This window comes from Trachypithecus francoisi, unplaced genomic scaffold, assembly GCF_009764315.1.
Source record: "Trachypithecus francoisi isolate TF-2019V2 unplaced genomic scaffold, Tfra_2.0 Contig01676, whole genome shotgun sequence".
NCBI lineage: Eukaryota > Metazoa > Chordata > Mammalia > Primates > Cercopithecidae > Trachypithecus > Trachypithecus francoisi.
The window spans coordinates 1825773-1841903 of NW_022681448.1; the positions used below are offsets into that span (position 1 = coordinate 1825773).

Genomic DNA, 16131 nt, shown 5'->3' on the forward strand with positions numbered 1-16131 from the left:
CCTCTATTCTTTTTTTTTTGAGACGGAGTCTCGCTGTGTTGCCCAGGCTGGAGTGCAGTGGCCGGATCTCAGCTCACTGCAAGCTCTGCCTCCCGGGTTCACGCCATTCTCCTGCCTCAGCCTCCCAAGTAGCTGGGACTACAGGCGCCCGCCACCTCGCCCGGCTAGTTTTTTGTATTTTTTAGTAGAGACGGGGTTTCACTGTGTTAGCCAGGATGGTCTCGATCTCCTGACTTCGTGATCCGCCCGTCTCGGCCTCCCAAAGTGCTGGGATTACAGGCTTGAGCCACCGCGCCCGGCCCTCTATTCTTTGATTAAATGTTTAGATTTCATCTTTATCCAGGGAGAAACATGAAAAGGTTTTAAGTATTTTTAAAAATGACACTTGAAATTTTTTTTTCTTGAGTGTATAGGCATCTGAAAGCTGGAATATTGGAAACAAATTATTGTGCAGAACTACTGATTGATAGATTAATTTAATGGTGGAATATTTTATATCATTCTTAATGAAGCTTTATTCATATAACATTTAATAAAACAACTGATTTTGAGACTTAGAATCTGATAGCCCTAAAATTATGTCTTATATTCCCAATTTTTATTTAATTGCACATAGTGTTTCTTGCTTTAGTTAGATCTCCAAAACATTATTTGACCATATGTTTGTCATATTAGTGACAATACTTGTCTGAACAAACATGCCAGTAGTCTGAATGTATCTAAAACACATGCTTTTCAACTCTCTGTTAGCTGTGTTTATGAGATTTTCATTTTGCTTTGCAAGTACTAGTACTGTAATTTCTGTTTAAGTAGATACCTATTATCAATGTGCTGCTTTGCCCTCCCAAGCATTTTTTATCCATAAGAAACAGAGCCTTTGAAATGTGGCTAGTCTGAAATGAGAAGTGTTCTGAGTGTGTAAAATTTATACAAGATTTCAAAGAATTTGTATTTTTAAAATGTTAAATATTTTTATATGTTGGGATTACATGTTTTGGATATATTGGGTTAAGTAAAATATTATACTTGTTTCTTTTTAATTTTTAAAATGTGGCTACTAGAATAGTTAAGTTATTTTTATTATTCAATACTGCTCTTTACGGATGTTCCAAAACTATCTAGGGAACTCTAGTTCTCTCATATATAGTCCCAAAGAAATCTAAGTAAAATGAGAGACCAGTAACTCTTAAAAAAGGAATTTATATTTTTTAAAAAATGATACTGATTGGCCGGGCACGGTGTCTCACGCCTGTAATCCCAGCCCTTCGGGAGGCCAAGGTGGGCAGATCACAAGGTCAAGAGATGGAGACCATCCTGGCCAACATAGTGAAACCCCGTCTCTACTAAAAATGCAAAAATTAGCCTAGCGTGGTGGCATGTGCCTGTAATCTCAGCTCCTCGGGAGTCTCAGGCCGGAGGGTCACTCGAACCCTGGAGGCGGAGGTTGCCTGAGCCGGGATTGCGCCACTGCACTCCAGCCTGGCGACAGAGTAAGACACTGTCTCAAAAAAAAAAAAAAAAAGATACTTACGAATTCAAATCCGATAACTGAAGACTTTCTGTCACGATTTTTTTTTATTAAGAAAGCTGCTTTCCAGACAGGCCTATTCTGTCAAGGCGTTTTCTCTGGGATTGGTTACTCTAAGTTGCTGCTCTTCCTCACAGCTTCTCCTTTGCCTCTGTTCCTGAAACCACACATTCTCTTCTGTAGATTCTCATTGGTGGCAAGGGCTTTGGTGCTCAGGCAACCATGTACCTATAGATTAGATGTTTCTAAGTGTGACTGCCTATGATGGACAATACCAGCAGCAAGAATATGCCATTGCTTCCCATACTACCAGAAACGAGTAATAAAACATCCTGTAATTCGTTCTGTATCAAGAGCAGCAGATGATTTATCATGGATTGCCTAGAGAAGCCTTTTCAGGAGGACTAAGTGTTGGCACTTCCTTTAGGAACTGCTTTTAGTAGAGCTGAGTTGGGAACTTACTTTTTGGTTTATTATTGTTGCTAAGGTTCTGAATGTTACGTCGAAATTTTCTCTTTGTACTAGATTTACAGATGAAACTATTTCAGAATCATTTCCCTCATTTTTTTATTACGCATGTTGCTTTATGTTAAAAGCAAAAAATATAAATTGCTCTTCTAAACTTGGGAATTTTACTTTAGTGATTGTTTTATGTAATGCCCAACTAAGTTTATATATTTTTTTTATTTTTATTTTTTTTTTTTTTTGAGACAGAGTCTCGCTCTGTCGCCCAGGCTGGAGTGCAGTGGCCAGATCTCAGCTCACTGCAAGCTCCGCCTCCCGGGTTTACGCCATTCTCCTGCCTCAGCCTCCCGAGTAGCTGGGACTACAGGCGCCTGCCACCTCGCCCGGCTAGTTTTTTTTTTTGTATTTTTTAGTAGAGACGGGGTTTCACTGAGTTAGCCAGGATGGTCTCGATCTCCTGACCTCGTGATCCGCCCGTCTCGGCCTCCCAAAGTGCTGGGATTACAGGCTTGAGCCACCGCGCCCGGCCATTAAGTTTATATTTTTAGAAATATAGGAACAATACAAAAGTTTATAGTCCTGTTAAATAGCTGGAATCATGCTGCTATATTTTAAACAATCACTGCTATTCTCATTCATAACAATGAGGATCTCCAGGTAGTTTAGGAAATGCTATTTTTAGAACATCTACCCTTTGACTAACCTGAAAGCCTGGGAGAAGCCTAGCATTGTTACTTTCTTGATTTACCAGGGTTTTATCAGTTGGTCTATCATTGTATTTGAAAGACTTTAGGAGTTTTTGTTCTACTATTTTAGAATTTTGCTGACTAATATTCCTTTGACTAGTTTGAATAACATTGGATCAACTCAGATGATGGCATTCTGTTTTGATTAGTGTATACATGGTGTACATTTTTTTCTTCTACTTTTCACTTATCTGTTCTTTTATTTAAAATAGTTTTTTTGTAGACAGCATATTGTTGAACTTTGCCTTTTAAAAAAAATGAATCCGACAATATCTGTCTCTCTCTCTCTTTTTTTTTTTTTCCCTTGAGACTGGTCCCACTCTGTCCCAGGCTAGAGTGCAGTGGTGTGATCTTATGTCTCACTGCAGCTTTGACCTCCCAGGCTCAAGTGATTCTCCTGCCTCAGCCCCTCAAGTCGCTGGAGCTACAGGCACATCCCACCATGCCTGGCTAATTTTTGTATATTTTGTAGAGATGGGGTTTCACCATCTTGCCCAAGCTGGTCTTGAACTCCTGAGCTCAAACTGTCTGCCTGCCTTGGCCTCCCAAAGTGCTGAGATTACAGACGTGAACCACTGCTCCCACCCCAGTATCTGTCTTTTAATTGCGGTTTAGACCAGGGACCAACAGACTTTATAAATAAAGGACCAAATGGTACATGGTTACAGGTCATGCTTGTCTGTGTCATGCAACCATTCAGCTATGTCGTTACAATGTGAAAGCTGCAGTACAGTATGCAAATGAACCAGTATGTCTGTATTCCAAGAACACTTGATCAAAACAGGCATGGGCCGGACACGGCTCTAGGACTCGAGTTTGCTGACCTTGGCTTAGACCTTTTACATGTAACATGATCGTTGCTGTCATTGAATTAAAATCTCTTGTCCTTCTGGTTGTTTTGTATTCTATCTGTTCTTTGTTTTTTATCTTTTTCTGCCTTCCTTTGAATTAGTATGTTTTGTGATTCCACTTTATTTCCACTATTGGTTTATTATTTGTACCTCTTAAGTTTTACTTGCTACCTTAGGTTTGCAGTCTGCATCTTTAATGACATGTCTACATTCAAATAATATTACTTCACATGTAGTTTAAGAGCCTGAGAACAGTGCACTCCCCATTCTTGCCTTTCATTCTTTGTGCTGTTATCATATTTTATGTTGTTTTCTCTAAGTCCCACTAATGTTTATACTTTAAATGATTCTGTAACAACCCTCACTGTTAAGATTTTTCTAGGTTTGTGACAGTAAGTTATAAGATTCATAAATTTGCACTGTTTGACAGGTGGAGAATTAGGAGTATAGAGACAAGAAGAAGAAAGCGTTAGCCTGACAAAGTCAGAGCGCTAGAAGAGAGCTTTCAATAGCTACAGATAACATTTCATCCCGTCCTTACCACTCAGTGTTTTTCTTTAGTCATTACCTTAATTACTCTGACTTCATAAGAAAAAAAAAACTAAAAAGAAAAAAAAGTCACTTTTATTTTAAAATTTACATTTTTCTTCATCCACTATATAATAAATACTGGAGTCAAATATTCTGGTTTTTTTTGTCTGACAGACTGAAGATTGTCATCCAGTTTTTACATTCTCGATTCTGGGGTGTGTATTTCAGCTTTGAGTGTTTCAGGCAAGAGACCTGTTGATAATTTATGATTCTTTTTAATTTCTAGGTGCATACCTAAAATCAGTCATGTTTTAGTATGCATTTCAAAGACATAAAGCTATATTTTTTTCTTAAGAAATACAGAGTGTAACATGTTCACTATAATTAGCTGATTTTCTTTCAAGAAAGTTTGTGGGGCCTTTTTTTTTTTTTTGTAGTACTTGGGTGGAAGTAATCGAAAAGACAACATATTTATTGATCCTGGATACCAAACATTTGAGCAAGAATTGAATAAAATACTGCGAAGCTGGCAACCAAGCATACTTCCAGATGGTAATGCTATTTTAAATAAAGGTGTTGTTATTTTTACAGAGTATGTGTGAAAGTATTATAATTAAGTCACTTACATTAGATAACATTTTCTGAAAACTTACTCTTGAGCTCATCTGACATTCATCTCTTGTTGAATTAGAAACGAATGTGGTCAATAACTAGTGTTTATGAAGAACTTTGTAAGAAATGTGATCTACTTTCTCTGGAGTATGAGACTGGATGTTCATGTCTTAAGCCTTCCAGTGGAGCTTCTGATGTAAATTTCTCTTAAATCTGTGTTTTCAATATATGAAGAAAATGTGTATGTGTGTGGAGTCACCAATTTTTTTCAGGAGTTTAAATTCCTGAATTTTAATTTTAAAAAGATTTACATTTTTTCCTGACCACTATTTGGCTTGTCCTACTGAAGAACAGAAGCAAACGTCCAGTCCCTTATTCCGTAGATAATAGTTCCATAGTAGCCTCTGTATTGTTAAAGAGTTGCATGGGTAATTCTAAAATTATTCTAGTTGATCTAATATGAAAGAAAAATTGGTATAGATTTGTTCTTAAATTAACTATGTCTACTTCTGGATGGTTAAATTAAAATTTTTATTTATTATAATTCTTTTAAAATAGTTCTCTCTATTTAAGGGTCAATATTCTCTCGAGTTGAAGAAGACTATCTCTGGAGGATAAAACAACTAGGATCACACTCTCCAGTAGCTCTTCTGAATACACTGTTCTACTTTAACACTAAGTATTTTGGCCTGAAAACAGTGGAACAACACTTAAGACTTTCCTTTGGCACTGTGTTTAGGCATTGGAAAAAAAATCCTTTAACGATGGAAAACAAAGCGTGTCTTCGATACCAAGTGTCTTCCTTATGTGGAACAGATAATGAAGGTAGTGTAACAGATTTCTATTTTTATTTAAAAATTTTTTTTGAGACAGAGTTTTGCTCTTGTTGCCCAGGCTGGAGTGCAATGGTGCAGTCTCGGCTCACTGCAACCTCCACCTCCTGAGTTCAAGCAATTCTCCTCCCTCAGGCTCCCAAGTAGCTGCGATTACAGGCAGGCGCCACCAAGCCTGTCTAACCTTGTATTTTTAGTGGAGACAGGGTTTCTCCATGTTGGTCAGGCTGGTCTCGAACTCCCGACCTGAGGTGATCTGCCCGCCTCGACCTCCCAAAGTGCTGAGATTACAGGCATAAGCCACCACATCTGGCCCAGATTTTTATTTTGAGATTGTCTGTGGTAGGGATATCCAAACCTTGCCTTACTAAAGACCACCTGGGTCACTTGTTAAGAACCTAAGGACTGTCTGTTTTATAAAATAAGACAACCTATGTCTTCTTAAGATGTCTCAGTTCCTTTTGTTTGAAAAATTTTACATTACCAGAAGCCATAACTTAAAATTCCAAGCCAAGGGGCACCTAGTCCCTATTCTTTGGTATAACAGACACTAGGAGTGATGTTTATATCTTCAGGATTATTTTAGGAGGTTTATTTCACTTTTATTTTTTTAAGATAAAATTACTACTGGAAAAAGAAAGCATGAAGATGATGAGCCAGTGTTTGAACAGATTGAAAACACAGCCAACCCTTCCAGATGTCCTGTGAAGATGTTTGAATGCTACTTGTCTAAAAGGTGCGTGTTAATGATACTTAACTTTTAAAAATGATGGTAGAAGTTGGCTGGTTTAAATTTAACATTACCAAGAAGTGACTTTTTTTAATGGATTCTTTTTGAGATTTCTTCTCTCTCAGTTATACCTAAGTTCATTCAGTTACAATCCTTTATTTTGAAAATACCCAGCTTATACATCATACTCAGAGTTTAAGCATATGTTAAGAAATCACTCTCTACTAATGAAATTTCCACTGCTGCCATTTTCTTTCTTTCTTTCTTTTTTTTTTTTTTTTTTTTGAGATGGGGTCTTGCTCTCTCACCCAGGCTGGAGTACAGTGGCACATGATCATAACTCACTGCAACCTCAAACTCCTGGGCTTAAGTGATCCTCCCACCTCTGCCTCCTGAGTAGCTGGGACTACAGGCATGTGCCTCCATAGCTGGCTAATTTTTGTATTTTTTGTAGAGACAGGGTCTCACTGTGTTGCCCAGGCTAGTCTTGAACTCCTGACCTCAAGCGATCCTCGTGCCTCAGCCCCCCAAAGTGCTGGAATTACAGGCATGAGCCATTGTGCCTGTCATTTTCTTTTAAATTACAGCGATTCCAATGACAGCAAAGCAAGGGACACAGACTTTTTCTTAAAGGGTCAGATGGTAAATATTTTAGGCTTTTTGGGCTGTAGTATCTCTATTGTAACTAGTTGGTTCTCTTTCTAACTAGAAAGCAGCCATATACTGTATATAAATTCATGGCATGTGGCTGTGTTATAGTAAAATATAGTAAATATAGTAAAATATAGTAAAACCTCACATAAGCAGGTGGCTGGCTATAATTTGCCAATGTGCGGTGTAAAGGTATGCTCAAAGGTCGTATAGATAGGTGGAAATATAAGTGAAGTCTTTACATTTAAGAGAAAACAGTCAAGCAGGTATGAAAAATGGAATCATGTTCTGGAATTTTTTTTCCCCCAATCTCAGACCAACAGGCATTTTAAAAAGTTAAGCCAATAAAACGTTTAGAGATCATAGATTATTTTATGCTTGCCTATTGTTTTAAGTAAGCACTCTCTAATTTTCAGAAGGCCAGCATGAATTCAAAATGTACTTCCCTATTTAAACAAATTTATAAACCACAGTGAGGTCCCCAGGATGGCCCTCAAGAACTTGTAAAAGCAATAGTGTCATGTATAGGATGGTAGTAGTACAAGTTGGATGCCCCTTATCCAAAATGCTTCTGACCAGAAGTGTTTTAGATTTCAGACTTTTTTGGATTTTGGAATATTTGCATATACAGCATGTCTTAGGGATGGGACCCAACTCTAAACATGAAATTCATTTATGTTTCATATACACCTTATACATGTAGCCTGAAGATAATTTTATTTATGCATAGCCTGAAGGTGATTTTATTTTCCTCTTGGGGATGCTGAATAACCTGTGTCTTATGTGCCTGTGTTTTGGCTGCAAACTCCTCACATGAAGTCAGGTGTGGAACTTTCCACTTTTGGTATCATTTTGGCAAAGAGTTTCAGATTTTGGATTTTTGAATTAGGGATGCTCAGCCTGTATTTCTCACCATGGTTTAGGGTAGTCCTATTTGGCTGCAATAGTGTCAGGGTCTTCAGTTGGTGGTAACTATTTGTTAGGTGGAAATTCCTATCTCACTATTATCTTGTTGGTATTTTAAAAATTAAGTTTCTATTATGTAATGCTGTAAGAATTTGTAAATTTTATGTGCTGCCATATTTCATCAATTCTAAGACATTTTCACGTTTCACTATTTCTGAAACTGGGATGCACAGTTTAAATTGTTGCATCTTGAAATCATAATTGGCAGTGTTTTACTTGCTTAATGGTAACATTAAAGTAATGAGTGGTGTGTCTGTTGATGGTGTCTTGGATTTAATGAAATAGAGTTAAAACTGTGGTGAGAAATAATCTCTATCACGGAAAATGACAGAATAATGGAGACAGTGAGGCATAGGGTCTGGTCATATAGCGTGATTAATGGGGTCTGAATTATTCTTGACAGAAGAAACGAAAGTTCTGGGAAATTTTGTATGTATTTTGTGAAATTGACTTTTTCCTCTCTTTCCTCCCACCTCCAAAGTCCACAGAATCTTAATCAGAGGATGGATGTTTTTTATTTGCAACCAGAATGCTCTAGTTCTACAGATAGCCCTGTCTGGTATACATCTACTTCACTGGACCGGAACACCTTGGAAAATATGCTTGTACGGGTTCTTCTAGTAAAAGATATTTATGATAAAGACAATTATGAACTGGATGAAGACACAGACTAAAAAGGAACGTTTCAGAAGCAATCGGGATAAAACAGCATTAGATAGTCATGCTGCTAGATCTTTATTATGGAAAACATTTCAAGTTTACTCCTTCTGTTTTGAGTTTTGTAGCAGTGTACCCACACTGGGTATTACCATGTAAATAATCTGTGAGTGAAAGTTGCCATTATTCTATGTAGTGGTTTTAGGATACTTAACAAATACATTCAAATTCTTTTTTTATTATTATTTATTTGATTAGGTATGTTTGTAACTTTTTACATTACAGAATATGAATGAGAATGTGCCATGTATAATTTTTTTCTTGTAGTAAGAAACATCCATATTGCACAACTCTGCTGTTGCAAAGCTTCCTTGGAAGGGGCTCTTTTACTGGGTTCTTAACCAGATGGTTGTGTATGGGTAGCACTACTAAAAGTTTAGAACTTGCAGTGTCTTTTGGAATTTTTAAAATAAACTGTAAACTAATAGGCTGGGGTTTTTGTTTTGTTTTGGGGGGTTTTTTGTTTTGTTTTACATTTTAGTTACTGAAGCCTTACAAGGTTATGTAGAGAGATACCATCTTCTGTACCAAAAATAGACAAGAGAATGCTGTCGATATTGGTGTACTGTAATGTGAATCTATACTGCTGAAAACAATTTTTTGTTCCCCTTATTAAAACCTTAGTGTCCTTTTCTCATTTGTGGCTTTCTGCATCACCCAATCCATAAAAAAACAAATATATATATATATATGTATATATATGTATGTATGTGTGTGTGTATATATATATATATATATAAATGATTGTAAGTTGAAAAGATCATCAAGACATTTCCTTTGTAAAAATGTCTGATGAAAGTATAAAATTCTGTTTTCTTTTATGCCAGCCATAAGTATCTGAAATCCTCTTCATTGTTGGAGGTTTGATTTTTGTTTCTTTTTTTCCCTCTTAAGGATACAGATCATGCTGCAATGTTACCTGTGTAGTACTCTAAAACTTAGCAATTTTATTAGAATTCTTGTGCCTGTTTACATTGGATAAAATTATTTTTAGAAATTCCACTCCTGAAATAGTTACAGAAAGTCAAGCTACGTTACATAAGATAGGATCACATTTTATTATGAAGATTACCAGTGTAGTAATTCTGATACTGCAAATGATTGAGGAACAAAGAAAGAAACTAATAGAGAAAGTCAATCTCAGAGGAAATCCCATTTAATGTTAGATTGTTTGGCTTTTTAAATTACTTCTTATAGAAGGTTGCATTTAAAAAAAATTTGTGCTTCTGCATAGCAGTTTATCCATTCACACCTTTTCTTTTAGAATAAGGAAACTTAAAATCTACTTTCTAAAGACTGAACAAAGTGCTAGCTGCAAATTATCTTGAAATCATTTGGCCGTTTTCTAGCATGTGTGTAATCATATTTTCTTCTGATTCCTGAATGACCATGGTAGCATTAGTGTTTAGAAATTGTTCAGGGGAAAATTGAGCTATTTTCCATAGTGGCTAGCAATTGCTACACATCCTTAGATACTCCTCTCTCCGATAGGATAAATGTTACAGCACACAAAAGAAATTTTCTCAATTCTGATTTGGAAAATTTCACAGGTGTCATTATTGTATATTAAGCAATAATTATCTGAATGTTTTTGGCCTAAAATTACTTTATAATGTTCTAACTTGTTTTATAAGTTTAATGACTTTTCTGTCCCTTGATTTTATATTGTTGAGTGATAATCAGACTGATAGTAGCAAATCTGATATTACATTACCAAAATAGATTGCTGATTGTCTATTTAACGAAGACAAGTGGGTAACATTTAAAATATATAATACAAAAATTTCCTCTAACTTACCTTTTTCCAGAACTACTTCTTTTAGCACTTTTCCTATTAATGCCTATTGTTGATTAAAAGGTGGTTAATTCTAACCATCTTTTAGTCTTCAAAGTGGTGCTATATTCCATCAAGAGCAATAAAGCTTTTCCCAGGTGTCACTTATTGTATATGTTACCAAATACCATAAATTTCTGCCATAGTGCTACTATCAAGCACCTTGTCTTGCTATTTACAGTTTCTTCATTTGTACATTTTTAGCTTTTCTAAGTGGAAATGTCTACATAATTTTGATCTTGACATGATTGAGGATTTAGAGCTCTTGTCTTTGTCTTGACTGCAATCCAACGATAGATTAACTTGATTCTCAGGGGGAAAAGAAAAAGAAAAACTTATTTTATGAGAATTGTTTGTTCTGTGAAACTCACTTCACCTAGAACACATTTCATTGATTCTTGGATCTTAGTTTAAGTGGTCATAGTTGACTGCGGAGAAAAGGACAATGAAATGATAGCAATTTCCTTTTGCTTCTAGGTGATCTCTGATTATAGATAGCATCCTGTAAATATAACTTTATTGTCTTGAAATGTTTATTGAAGATGCTATATTTTTCTGTTCTGTTTTCTGAAGATTTTGCCATTTAAAATGATCCAATGAAAAATATTTATCCACATTGAAGAAAGTGGATTTCCCATGCAAATTGAATCTTCATTAACACATTTTAAAAGTCTTTACTGTATTAGGTGACATAGATATTAAAGGATTTTTCTAGGCAAGAAGCTCAACTTTTTTTTTCCATAAAAATAATTTTTGCTTAAATAGTAACTCATGGTTTTCTTTTATTAAATGGGATTGTCAGTATGTTAAACATTGAAATAGGAGGAGGATGCATATTGTACTATGCATTCAAATTTATCACTGTTTTTCTGACGGACTTTCCCTTTGTCCTTTCTAGTTATGACTTGGGAATGAGGTAACTTCTTTATGCATAGTATTAAGGGTTATAATATGAAGAAATCATAAAATTGCAAGTTTGGGTTTGCATTACTCTAATGTGGGTTCATTTAATCTGAGATCTTAAATATCTTGCAGCCTTAAATCACTACAAACATTTGCATTTTTATTATGCCAGTTATTTCCAAAATGTATTGTTATACGTGTCACTTATGTTTTTAAGCTAATATTGACTGTAGGATAATCTCCTTGTTCCCCTCAAAATAGTCATGAAAGTGTACATGAAAATATTTTTAAAGAATAAATTTCTTTAAATTACATACTTTTGGATTTCCCCCTTAATAAGCCCCTTACTCATTTTTAGAGAAGATTTTGAATTTCATTTATTCCATTCCACTGTGTTCTGAGGATTATATCAGTTTAGAAGTTGATGTCCAGAACAGGTTATCTGTAACAGTTTGGATCTGAGAATAGAAACAACTTAAAGTGCTGTCCCAATTTGTACTTTTTTTTCTTTACTTGGAAGTTAGATGTCAGAGGGATACCTCAAGTAAGTGACTGTGATCCCCTGTCTTGTAATGAAGTGGAAAAGGGAAGGTCCCTAAAATCTGGGCAAGTGATGTCCTGATTAGTTACTGAGTTACACAAGTTCATGAATTTAGGCCTTTTGGGAAAGAAAGAAAGAAAGGGAATGTAAGATTTAACCTGTAAATATTAAGAATAGAACCAAAGACCATTAGTTGTTAAGAGGTGTCCATCTTAGCAGCATATTTTCTCTTGTGCAATGAAAAGAACAACTGTAGCTCTTCAGGGATCTTAGGTCTTTATTCTTTCTGGATGGCTCACATTGAATCCTTGTGAGTTATTTAAAGACACATTTTTCCTGGAGAGGAGAAAGATCTTTTCTAAAATAACTTTAACACGAAGAACATGTTAGGCCTAATTTTAAAAGTCCAATTCGGATAACTCCTCAGAAGTAAATGCAGCACACTAAGATTCATTATCACAAAAGTTAGTATTTGTTTTATGTTTCCTCTGTGCTAAAAGGCTGCTGCTAACCATGGTAGTTAGGGAGGAAGAGAAAGCAAAAGAAGACATTAGTGTTAAAAAACTTACATCTTTTGGGGGTAAACAAGACATACAGTATATTTAAACTCCTAGAGAACTTAGAGTATTGATGGTAGAATAGAAAGAGATCGTGGTGGACACACAGAAGTACCTCAAAAGGCCATTATGGTCTAGAAGAGGGTTCACAGAGAGGATTACGACCGTCTGTGATGACGCAGTCTATGAAATGTGAGATCCTGTAATCTGGACATTGCTTTTAGCTCTGTTGGAAACGGTCAGTAGAGCGATTTCTGGATATTTTGATGGCGCGGTGTTGATGGCATAGGTCCTTATCTGTGGCTTTCAGCCCAACTTAATACAAGAGGAGTTAAAAATAGCACCCAAAAGGGGTAGCTAGAGCACCCTCACCATGCACTAAAGAGAAATCTAAAAGGTGTTCAAGTGCATTGAATCAAATGAGTAATTCAGCTTCTAGGTTATGTAGGATGGATGGAGCACACGAATTCTTGCAAACGTTGTAGAGTTTTTTTTTTAAACTTCATCCACTAAGGATTTTTTTAATAATAATTACTTTTGAAAATAAAATCTCAACTATTTTCCAAGTTACGAGTGTGCTGCTCTTAACCCTATAAGCAAGATGAAGTCTTGCCATTTGGATTACGTATTTGTAGTTCTCTATCGACACCAGCAGACGGCAATAGTATACAAATGGTATACAGCATGAGGCTTCCATTGCTCTTACTTTCTTTGTTTATCAGTATACTATAATCCTTTTATCTGAAACCCTTAGGGTTTTAGAATTCAGAATTTTCTCCTTTTCAGAGATGATATATATAACGTACATTACATAACACCCTCAGTGGGCCCGGGGCAGCACCCCATAATCAAACGTTAGTATTTCTGCAGTTCTAAATGAGACGTTCATAGTAACTGGGATTAACTATGTAAGGCAGTAAGCTATCTGCCTGACATAGTTTAGGTCAATTTTTCTCACAAACTTAACGGAAAAACTAGGTTTTCAGAGATTTTTTGGATCTCAGAACTGGTGGTTAGGGATTGCTGACCTCTACAAGGAAACTGGTGTCGGGTCTAGAATTTTCCTTCCAATGAAATACGTAGCCATTTCCCCCCCTTTTTAAATTGCTTAGCTTTGGTAGAGGTAACTGAGGACTTTCTTTAGAATTCGTGTATTAGATTTTTAAGAAAAATGCATGAAGTTGTTAAAACAGGCATATATATAAATGGCAATTCTAGAACCATGACGGAATTTTGAAACACTTAACAATTGCTTTCTTTTACTTTTCATTTTGCCTCAATACTTGGAGCATTACAAGTATTCTACGTAAATAAACGTTCATGAAGAGCTGCAGTCTTGCCGTGGAGCCAGTCATTTATTCATTCAACAAATACTCAGATTCTTCCACACACTAATTATTCCAGGTGCTGGGAACACAGAATTCAGACCCAGCCCTTCCTCTCGAGGACTTAGCGTAGTCTGGGAGAAATGGGAATATGATGGAATATCAGAATAAGATGGGCACTTAGGCCTTATTGAGCATGATCACACTTGTATTTTGAGTAAAATACCCTGATCAAGTAATTTTTCAAGAAGCTACTTTTTGTGACACAGCTCCGTCTCCTGACTGCGGTTCCAGACTTCACCATTACACCTGTCTGTCCCCATTCTGGAAAGGGAGAGGTACCGGCTTTTAGGATGCAGAGATGAGCACATTGAAAAATAAGAGTGAACCAGGTGGAAGGCTCTCGGTCTTTAGAGGTGATGAATCAGTGTGTGTTCATTCAGTGTTTAACCAGTCACCTTGCTGTAAGAGCAGAACATAATTGGCTGGAATGTAATGTAGGGAATGTTTCCCTGTTGGATCCCAAGCACCTAGAAAAGTCTCTAGCACCTATTAGGTGTTAATAAATGTTTGTTGAATGAATCAATGATTACAGGTACTTTTTAAGAATTTTGAAAATAAAGGAACCATTGGAAATATGACCTGTGATCAATGAAGAAATACCTGTTTTTTGGTGTGCCTTTGAACACTTCCCTTGCGTTTGTGTGTGGGTATCTTTTCTGATTTGCTCAGCATACTAGTACAGCTTGAGTTCCGTAACCTTCCCTTTGTGAGAGCCAAGGAGATGAAGGTGTAGGACTTGATGGTCTGTAGTACTGCTCAAAATAGTGACACTTAAACATCACTTGTGAATTTCGTTAAACTGGAGGTTTCTGGTCTGCCCACTGGAGATGGGTTTAATAAGTCTGGGTGCAAGTCTCCCAGAGAGTTGCATTTTAAACACCTTGGCTAAAAACCCAAACTACAGTCTAAAAAGTGGTCCACCTACAATTTAAAAAATGAAATAGAATTGCATGGAATAGAACATAATAAAGGCATTTTCTTCATGAACTTTGTTTTATACTCGTGTGCGTTGGTTGGCAAACGTAAAACATTTTTATGGTTTTCAAAGTGTGAAAGCCTTCCCCTAGGAGAAAACTAAGCAACTCCGCACTACGTACGGAAGGATTTGGTGTTAGTCTGCACCTCCCATTTTGTTTTCAGATGTCATTTTCTACGTTTATCTACACTGAACTCCAGAAAGTTGTGACCTGTGGGGACATGTGCTTTTCATTTTGCCGTAATAGGTAAGTGGCGAGTCAAAGCTAGTGTGGTGTAGTATTTGAATCATCCATTTCTCTACTTGTTTGCTGTAAGTTTGAGGCAAGATGCTTTTTTCCTTGAGTGACTGTGAGAATAAAAGCAATAGTTATTGCAGGGCTTCCCTGTGTGCCAACCCCTGATGTATTGTGGGAATTACTATTCCCAGTCTGAAGATGAGCGAATGCCTAAGGTCACACAGCTAAGAAGTGGCAGAGGTGTGACCCACATTAGGTCTTTGTGTCTAAAAGCCCACGGGTGCTCCTGAACTACTTGGCCATTCATGTCTGTGACAGACTGAAATAGGTAGTCCTCCCAGGCTACCCCAATCATCCACGAACCTCTTCTCAACTGGTAGAGCAAATGTTTAGTGAGCATATGCGGAGACAAAAGGAATAGGTGAGCCTGCAGCAGAATTGTGGAAGATAGCAGATGGATACACGGAAAGGAACTTAGCAGAGCCGTCCCCAGCCGCGCTCCATACACTTGCCCTGCTTGCCCCACCTGCACGTCGGCAGCTGACTGCTGAGAGGAGCACACCTGACAGCTGGATTACCATCCCATACCTTTCCTGCCACACATGAACACTTCTCCATTCTATATACTCGGGGGTTGGTCAGCTTTTTCTGTAAAGGACCAGAGAGTGAGTATTTTAGGCCTTGCAGACCAAGAGGCAGCATTGAGGATATTATGTAAGTACTTAGAGGAATGTCCGTGTATTTTTTTAACTGACAAAATTCGAAATAATAATTGAGTACAATTTTTCTTAATCGAGTCTACTAAAGAGAGGGATAGAATGCTTTTTAGGGGACTGTTGTTCACTTAATTGGAGTTCAAAGTAAGTAGTTGGCTATGATCAAAATTGATTGCAAATGTTCACCTGTTAGGTTTTAATGTATTTCATCTCTGAAAATGTCTTTTCAGGCTGGGCGCGGTGGCTCATGCCTGTAATACCAGCACTTTGGGAGGCCAAGGCGGGCGGATCACGAGGTCAGGAGATGGAGACCATCCTGACTGACACAGTGAAACCCCCGTCTCTACT

The 16131-nt window shown here is 36.9% G+C and overlaps 1 protein-coding gene across 7 annotated transcripts in view; it reads left to right on the forward strand.

Annotated features, from left to right (window-relative positions):
* ZMYM2 (zinc finger MYM-type containing 2) overlaps positions 1-11681 on the forward strand; it is a 130892-nt gene extending 119211 nt beyond the window's left edge. For 6 of the 7 annotated variants that reach the window (XM_033197318.1, XM_033197292.1, XM_033197328.1 and 3 more), the window contains 4 exons: positions 4559-4673; positions 5307-5558; positions 6182-6302; positions 8395-11681. In XM_033197318.1, coding sequence (XP_033053209.1) covers positions 4559-4673; positions 5307-5558; positions 6182-6302; positions 8395-8587 — 681 coding nt within the window. In that variant the 3' untranslated portion in view covers positions 8588-11681. The remainder of the gene's footprint in view (positions 1-4558; positions 4674-5306; positions 5559-6181; positions 6303-8394) is intronic. The other variant, XR_004433872.1, reaches the window with a different exon arrangement.
* Positions 11682-16131: the final 4450 nt, after the last annotated feature.